The sequence below is a fragment of the Pterocles gutturalis genome, unplaced genomic scaffold (assembly GCF_000699245.1).
Source record: "Pterocles gutturalis isolate BGI_N339 unplaced genomic scaffold, ASM69924v1 scaffold16290, whole genome shotgun sequence".
NCBI lineage: Eukaryota > Metazoa > Chordata > Aves > Pterocliformes > Pteroclidae > Pterocles > Pterocles gutturalis.
In genome coordinates this window covers 2,350-11,666 of record NW_010143708.1, presented here as the reverse complement: position 1 = coordinate 11,666, position 9,317 = coordinate 2,350, and the positions used below count along the sequence as shown (strand labels likewise).

The 9,317-nt window shown below is 39.6% G+C and overlaps 1 protein-coding gene across 1 annotated transcript; it reads left to right on the top strand.

Moving 5' to 3' along the window:
* Positions 1-371: 371 nt before the first annotated feature.
* Positions 372-8,353, top strand: PRKAA1 (protein kinase, AMP-activated, alpha 1 catalytic subunit; the record flags this gene model as incomplete). The annotated part of the gene is made up of 5 exons (XM_010084840.1): positions 372-459; positions 1,341-1,565; positions 3,914-4,400; positions 4,774-4,900; positions 7,864-8,353. Coding segments are annotated over 5 exons (1,172 nt in total), but the record flags the coding sequence as incomplete, so codon positions are not given.
* Between the last annotated feature and the right edge of the window lie 964 nt (positions 8,354-9,317).

The following is a 9,317-nucleotide window of genomic DNA, read 5'->3' as shown; positions in this document are numbered from 1 at the left end:
GCAGTCTGTGCTTAAACCACGACAAAGACTTTCTTATTAATGAGCAAAAGCCTATCTTGCTATGCTGCTCCATCTCCTTTAGAGCAACTTTGTTCTCTGTCACGTCTGTGTCATCCCAATTGGACTGGGTTTTGTCTTGAAATGACTATGTTCTCCAATATTTCCAGGTTGTGTGAAATAATGGATTGATGTTACTCACATTTCTTGTAAACTAACGGGAGGGTTATGTGGCATGTTCATACAAATGTTACTTCTTTACTGAGATTAAATTTAATTTTTTAATTTAAGTTACTAGTGATTTCTTCTAGGTGGCATATGCAGTGTGAAATAATTTTGCTCTCTGAATAGTAGTTACTTTTATACACTTCCAGGTCTATCAAATATGATGTCAGATGGAGAATTTTTAAGAACAAGCTGTGGTTCCCCTAACTATGCTGCACCAGAAGTAATTTCAGGAAGGTATTTTCTTTTATATTGGTTACATGTGTGCATGTACTTCAGTAATTTTGCTGCTTGATTCTAAAGGTTACAAAACTAGTTCCACTGACAAGCTTGATGCTGAGAAACCGTGGGCTGAACTTTTAATTGTCTTGATAATTTTTCATGAGTATTTAAGGCTTCTGTGAAGTAGCTTTGAATAGTTCCTGTAAGGTGGAAGTGATGTCTAATGCCCTAAATCCAATGTGTACAGTGTGCCTGAATTGGTTTTAAAATCTCACTTACAGCTCAGATGTTGGAAGTAGAGGTATGGATAGAATTAAAGGCAAAGTCTGCTGTGGAGTTGAGTAGCAGTGAAATATCTGCTGCAGATTAGATACTCAGTCTGAAGGTAATTTTCCTGTTTTTGAATTCGGTGATTGTCAAATATGCTGATTTCAGCTACCTACGCTAATACTGACTCTTTCTGATTGGAGGCCAAAAGTCTGTTTTAGTTGGGCAGTCGTACAGTATACAAGACAAGTTCTGCTATATGGACTTGTCTTAAACTTTTCAGCTTCCAGAATTGGGGGATAGATGACTGCACAGATTCCACTGAAAGAGTAATACAATGTATAACATGAGTTTTCTTAGTAGTAGGTGCAAGTTTTTTTTCAGTTTGCCCCTGTCTTAAATGGCATTGTGGATTATTGTTATACAATAGAGAGGAAAATTATGTTACTTGTGCCCTTTTACGTGTCTGAAGGAGAGGCATGGTGTGGAACTGAAATGGTATAATACTTGCAGAACAGTTCTCCCAAGTTCATATGCTTTTAATTACTGTGATAGAATGTAAGAAAGTAGATGAAAAAATGTCTTTAAATATTTTAAACCCAAATCACTAATAGTTAACTTTTTCCCAGATTATACGCAGGTCCAGAAGTAGATATTTGGAGCAGTGGGGTTATTCTCTATGCTTTGTTATGTGGAACGCTTCCATTTGATGATGATCACGTGCCAACCCTTTTTAAGAAGATATGTGATGGTATCTTTTATACCCCTCAGTACCTCAATCCATCTGTAATTAGTCTTCTGAAGCACATGCTGCAAGTGGATCCAATGAAGAGAGCAACAATCAGAGACATTAGGTAAGACACTAACTGATGCCTGATCACAGGATACTGGAATGATAATCTCAGTGCAAATACACGGAACAAAGAAATAATTAACACAGTTTATCTGTGCTTTGTAGACTGAGATTAAGAATTCAGCTTCCAGTGGTCTGGTTTTAGCTCTGATGGTTCACATCTCCAGTAGCCAATGAAGTGTCTACTGGAGGTCACAGTAAAACAAATTACATACATTACATATAGAAATTCTGATAAACTCTAGGTTTAAGACTGCTATAGCAAAGCTGTTTACCCACAAAATGGTTTGCAAAAACTACACTGTATTGACTTCTCTGGGCAAAAAAAGTCTGCTGTTAAGAACAACTATTCTGTACTGTAAATGTCTGAGAGGATGTTATGGCTCTTCAATCTGGTAACTACTACTTTTATTCATATTTCTTCAGACTGTGAAAAATCATATTTTAAGACTCTGAGTGTTACACGTGCAAGGTGGTGCTTTCTAGCTTCAAACCCCTGGCATGAATTTGTGTATGAGTGATTATTACTGCATTGAATACTGCTAACTTAAAGCTTGTAGGTACAGGTAGCCATCAGGGGCTCCAGATTCCAAGAGGAGATTCTGGAGAAGGTGACTGCTTTGACAAGTGTGCAGTGTATTGAATGAAAAAAAAAAAAATCAGAAGCTGATAGAGCTGTACTTCATGCATCAGCTTACCTAGGTTTTTCCTGTTTCCTTTGTAAGAAGCTCTAAGGAGAGAGCTCTAGTATGCTGCTTTAATGAAAATGCTTCTTTTAATGTTGGAAGTTAGGAAGTCAGCAATATTCATGTTCTTTCAGTAGAACAAAAATGTGGTGCACTTGTGCTACTTTATTGCAGTGGGAAGTACTATGTGAGCTGTGAGATATGTGAAAAGATTTCAGCTGTCAAGCAGGCGAGCAAATTCTCAGCTGGTTACTCCAATGCTGGGATATTGGGGCCAATAGTCAGGAATTAGAGGATAAGGAAGCCAGCAGCTGGGATCCTTTGCTAGGGATAAGGCCATTGACAAAGGGATTGTAAAAGGGTAGGAGTCCTCAGTTCCTGGAGGCAATTCATATTTGAGTATGAAGGACAGGTGTCCCTTCAAGGAAGATCTTGAAAATTCCATAAGCAAATGGACCACTATTGAGGGAGGTATCCAGCATCTGAGGGAGTTAGCCATGGTGGAGGTGATCTATAGCAATCTGGATAACAAGGTATCCAAAGACCTGGATGAAATCTTATGCATGCAGTCCACGTGGCAAAACTTTGTACAAAGTGCACCAATGCCATATGCCAACACCCTGTTGATAATGAGCTGGACTGACATGGAGGAACTAACTGTGGATGAATTGGCCTGCCAGCTCTGAGAAATAGAAGAGAATCTTGCTTCCTCTGTACAGGCCTGCACCTTGGCTGCAGAGAAATCCCCAAATTCTTTCTCACTTTTACCCTTCTGATTTGTCCTGCCATTCCACTGGGGTGGGAGTGAGTGACTGGCTGTGTGGTGCTTAGTTGCTGCCTGGGTTTAAACCACAACATGCATATAACTGCTCTTAAATGTGTAGGAAGTCTTCACGCCATAGGCTAGAATACTTTCAAAATCAGTGTCATGCCATACCCTTTGGCTAGTTAAGCAGTTTACTCTACGCATACAAAACAATCTTATTTTTATTTATGACTGGGCAATGTAAGTATGTTTCCTTCCATATCTTTCCTTTTCCCTCTTACAAATACCAGCCCATTGGTACAGTACTAAAGAGGCACAGATTGATCCTTCCGTAGCTTCCCTTAATCCTTTTGAGTCTTTATTAAAGAGACAGATGGGGGTGTTCTGAATGAAAAAGAATTGATAGGCAGCTTGTTTAGGGTTGGGAGCATGTGACTTCAGTGTTCAAAAATCCACGTCCAAACATCTACCAAAAAATCATTCATCATCAACATTTCTTAATTGTGTTACGTATTGTTATGTGTTTACTTAGAGAGGGACAACTCAAGTGGGTAGTATAAGAATTTCAGTTGAAAGTATCTCAGAACTAACATAGTGGCAGTAAAAAGGCTGGTTGTTGAGTTATACAAATATATTTTTGGAGCTCAGGTAGTTGGAAAAACTTACAGGAAATTATTTTTTTCAGTCTCCTGCAAAATGTCTAGCAAAATCTTGTGAATGCAGTGATTACTTTCCTTTATATCTATTTTGTTGTCTATGCTTCATAGAAGGAAACTTGGACTCACAACTGTGATTCTTTTTGTACAGACTAAGAATAATTTTATTTTCAAATAATATGATATTTAAAAGGTTTGCTTTACATACATATACTCAGACATTTTAAATTTTTTAATCTAGGGAACATGAATGGTTTAAGCAGGACCTTCCAAAATACTTATTTCCTGAAGACCCTTCCTATAGCTCTACCATGATTGATGATGAAGCCTTAAAAGAAGTGTGTGAGAAGTTTGAATGCACTGAAGAGGAAGTGCTAAGTTGTCTATACAGCCGAAATCATCAGGACCCTTTAGCAGTTGCTTATCACCTCATCATAGATAACAGAAGAATAATGAATGAGGCCAAAGACTTCTACTTGGCTACAAGCCCACCAGATTCTTTTCTCGATGATCACCATCTGTCTCGCCCTCATCCTGAGAGAGTGCCATTTTTAGTAGCTGAAGCACCACGTCCTCGCCATACTCTTGATGAGCTGAATCCACAGAAGTCAAAACACCAAGGTGTAAGAAGAGCTAAGTGGCACTTGGGAATACGGAGTCAGAGTCGACCCAATGATATCATGGCTGAAGTTTGTCGAGCAATTAAACAACTGGATTATGAATGGAAGGTAAAAGAATAAAGGGTCTTTACAGCAGACAACAGTAAATTTTTGTTTGAGCTGTGTAGTTACTTAGGCCTGAAGGCTGAAACTACATTCTTCCATGCTGGAAAATAATCTCATGTGCCTGTGGCTGACTGCTTGTGCATGCTGTGCAGGAAGGGTTTTTGGGGAGGCTATTCATGCTGACAGGAAAAAAAAAAGTCTTGCTAACTTGTCTAACTTTTCTATTGGGACTGTAGGAATGTTTTTTTCTTGGCTAAAAAAAAACCCCAAAATTCCAACAGGTGAGGTTGAAGTCAATACCAGAGAGTTGAAATGACAAAAACAACACTGCTGCTTAAGCAGTTCTGGTAACTAATTTGAATCTCTTTTGTACTAGGTTGTAAATCCATATTATCTACGTGTTCGAAGGAAGAATCCAGTAACAAGTGCATATTCCAAAATGAGTCTACAGTTGTATCAGGTGGACAGCAGAACATACTTACTGGATTTTCGTAGCATTGATGGTATGTGAAGACTTAATTAAGTTAATGGAGTTGTATGGTAAATAATTCTAAATGCAAATGTCTTAATTTACTTGGTTAGAACTGAAGTAAGCATTGCTCTTTATTAGTTTAAGCCAATCTAGATCTGTATTAGTGTTTCTTTATTTCTTCCTAGTCTATTGTTCTTGAGATTAGGTGCTTCATCCCTTAAATAATAGCTTTTTAGCTAGATCAGCTCATGAACTGCTCCATTTTGTGTCTGCACCAGCTCTAATACCACTAGTGCAAAAGGGAACAGGGCTGTGAGAGGTGAGATGTGGATCAACCTAAACTGCCTTTGGAGCCTCACCCCCCAAAATTAATTTAGATCTGAAGTAAGCATGTGAATAACATTTCCTAGTGAAGATAAAGCTTGGCATCTAGGCATTTAAATTTGACTTGGACTGTACATGGCTGTACTGGGTCTGGCTGAGATGGAGTTTTCTTCATATCCTATATAGTACTGCATTCTGGATCTGTGACTAAAACACTGTTGATCAGTACTTGCATAGTATCTAGTCTGTCTTCCCTCTGCAGTCTCACCCAACGAGTAGGCCGAGGGTGAGTAAGGAGTTGGGAGGGGACACAACCTGGAGAGCTGAGCCAGACTGACAAAGGAATATTCCATGCTGTATGATGTTACACTTATGAAAGACACTGAGGGGATGCGGGTTGGGAGAAGGTGCCTCTGAGGCTGGCTGCACATCAGTCTGCTTTGGAGACGTGGCAAGTGGTTTCCTTTGCATTATTTTTTCTTCTTTTTTTTCTTCCTCTTATTGAACTACATATATCTATACCCAAGAGTTTTATCCCTTTGCCCTTCCAACTCTCTTCGCTGTTGCGCTGAAGAATTAGCTGCCGCGCAGAGTCAACGCACCAATGCCAGCAGTAGACAAAATTTGAGTTAGGTATTTGTGATGGGTTAGCCCTTGGCTGGGGGCCAAACCACACACACCCACTCACGCAATTCTCCCCCCCCCCACCCAAGGATAGGGGAGAGTATTAAAGGGGTTAAGGGGAAAAAAGGACTCGTGGGCTGAGATAAGGACAATTTAATAACTAAACTACAATAATATTGAAAATAATACTATATACAAATGAGTGATACACAGTGATACTGCGCCACCACCTGATGACCAAGGCTCAGCCTGTTCCTGGCTAATGATCCTGGAGCTGGGAGAGTCCCGAAACCGCACTCATGGAACAGAGATAACAGTCCGAGCGTCCCAGACCGAGAACTGACTGGGGTGTGGGGGGGCAAGGCCTTGGGAGAGCGACCACCTGGACCGAGATGATCTGGAACCAAAAGGGGCGATCTTCCGGAGGGTCCTCACCTATATACTGGGCATGACGTGTATGTTGTGGAATAGATTATTGGCCACTCTGGGTCTCAATCCTGAACCTAAGATCAAATCCTAGGCTAGTAACTGGGGCTGTGCTCCCTCTCATCTTCTCCGGTCTGCTGTCCTTGGCAGCGGGTAGACATCACTTATCAGCTTTCTTCTGAGTACAAATGCAAAACACAGCCTCTTGCTAGTTATTATGAAGAGAGTTAACCCTGTCTCAGCTTAACCCAGGACAGTATTGGTATACAGTAACCAAAGTCTTGAAAGCAGTTGGTCTAACCTGTAGAAAGATCTGGTTTTTAGAGTGACAGTAACACAGTGTACAAATCCCAGCTGGATATCTTCTTGAAAGTGGATGGAGGAGCTGATAGAGACTGGCCATAATGCTTGTTGATGGGCACAGTAGACTAAAGGAGCATTACCTACAGCCAGTGGCATAGATGACATGCCTACGGGAAAATATGTCATGGAAAAAGGATTTACTGGAGTGTGGCTGGATTACAGTATAGGGTGGCTAAGGCTGTGTCTCATGACAGTTTAATCTGATCTGACTTGGCAGTACAGTCCTTGTCTTGTTCATTCCAACACCACAGGTGCTTGCTTCAGTGAAGTGGTACTTGATACAGGGGACTAATCACTTTCCTGTACTGACCTACTGCAGTGGGTCAGTGCCCTCCCTGTTGGGGTGGAGATGACTGCTTAGAACCATGCAGCTTGCGGGGCCAGCCTGCTGCAGTCCTGCCGTCAGATATAATCCAAGGGTGTGGATTTGCCATTTCTCTGTCAATAGTCAAGCTGATCTGACTTTCCTTTCCCTCTGCCATAGCTAATTATTTTCTATTCCTCTTACCAAACTGGAGTTTAAAGTAGCTTTGATGTGAAGAGGCAGTCTCTCCTGTGTTCACTAATTTCTGCTGAAAATAATTTTTCTGGTGCCAGGTGTGAGTCAAACAATGTTCAGTACTTAAAGTAAGAATAGAGATACTTCAGCAGAACACTATGTTCAGTATGAGAAGGAAATACTTCCATTTTAGAAGTAAGCTTGAGCTGATGCAGCCCAAATGTACAACATATTAAGGGAAAAAATTTCCAAAAGTGAAGGATAAATTCATGTAGATGCTAGCAATTAATGTATCACTGAATTCTAATAAAAATACAAATAGTAACTATTATTAAGTAAAATAAAAATAAAAATAAGGTAGTTGCTAGCAAAAAGCATCCACAAAATGTTTTGAACTGTTATTGGCCGTGACCTTATGATCGTGGTTTTGTTTTAAGCTTAAGTAAACTAAATTGAACTCCTAGCTACTGAAATTAGTTCATGCAAAATATAGTGAGTGCTAGTCTAAACTAGATGTAAATGGTTCTGGAGCACAGTTCAGAGCACAGGAATACTTTCCATAAGGACATTTGCTTCTGTGTTACTATACACATAAGCTTTTATTTTGTGTCAACTATATACAGTTTGTAAAAGCTGTTTATGTATTAAGATTTAAAAACCCAAGATCTAGAAGTGTGATAAGGGGAAGATGTTTGCTGTTCCTATAACTGATTTGATACTGGTAAGTAATTTTCTTCCTCTCCCTCTTTGCCCCCCAGATGAAATTACTGAAGCAAAGTCTGGGACTGCAACTCCACAGAGATCAGGTTCTGTAAGCAACTACAGATCCAGTCAAAAAGATTCAGATGCTGATGCACAAGGAAAATCTGCAGATACATCCCTTACCTCATCAGTGAGCTCTTCACTTGACTCTTCTACAGCTGACTTAACTCCCAGACCAGGGAGCCATACAATAGAATTTTTTGAGATGTGCGCAAATCTTATTAAAATACTTGCACAATAATGTTAAAGATGGGCTTATTTCTTTTACAGCAATAAGCATGCCTAAATCATAGTCAGATGCTTCCAGTTATAATCAAATTAAATTAACTAAGGCGCTGAAAAAGCTAGCCACTGAATGCAGTTTGCACGGGGATTTAGAAATTATTAAGGGCAGTTAAACTATTTTATTTTGAAGCTGGGGTGAATTTTGATTGTCAGCTGTCCAATACAGTAATACAAGTAGAGGAAATCCTATGCCTTTGGGGCAGTGTTAATAACATTTTATATTGAGTGCCTGCATTTTACATTCGTTAGCCTGCGTATAACATTTAAGTTAGACAGACCTTCTTGTGTTTCCACTGGTAATAACGTAGATCTCATGCATTGCAAGTAAATATACACTTACTATTTAAGTGACCTAAGTATGACTTGTTGGTCACCATCTACAGTTGTGCCTCCATTGGTCAGAACTATCAACATCTTCTAACAGTAATGTGTTAAAACTGCTCTGTTTCTTTCCCCTTCTTTGACAATAAATGATAAAACGTAGTTTAATGCGTTACAATGTACTACTTTTTAACAACTGATAAATTTGATTAAATTAATGCAAATCCAACCAGTTGGAAATGCATGTGGGTGCTCTGTAATGCACTAAGGGTGAAATTCTGTGTGCTGCAAGTAGAACAGTTGACTCCACAGCAATAGCGAGAGACTTAAATTTGAGAAGACTTGGCACCCCATGGGCTAAAAAAAGAAGGTGGTTGGTTCCGTGAAGGAGAACCATCAGCAAGCCCCTCATCTGTGCGTATACCTTAGTGTGGTAGCAGCACCGCAGCTCCCCCCTGCGGCTGCAGGCTGAGAATCCTTTTCCTTAGAAACGTGTCCAGGTAGTTGAGAGCACAGCCTTAAGGACTGATGCATGCTATTCCAGAATCTGAAATCGACAGTTTCTTAAAATATGTTAATATTTTGATACAGCTGTCTATCATGTTAACTTAGCATATACTGTATAGAATTCACTTTGCAGTTGAAACTACATATATAGGTTAGGTTTTCCCAAGCCACCTTTATAGCAAATTTTGTTATTTAAATTAATTGTGAAATTAAATAGTCCAGCTTCTCAGTTGAACATTGAAAACAGATCATGACAACTTGAGTGCTAATATTCAAAATTTTCAATGGTAGATTGCAGCTACCAATAACATAAATCCTTCTGCATTTGTTTTTTGCA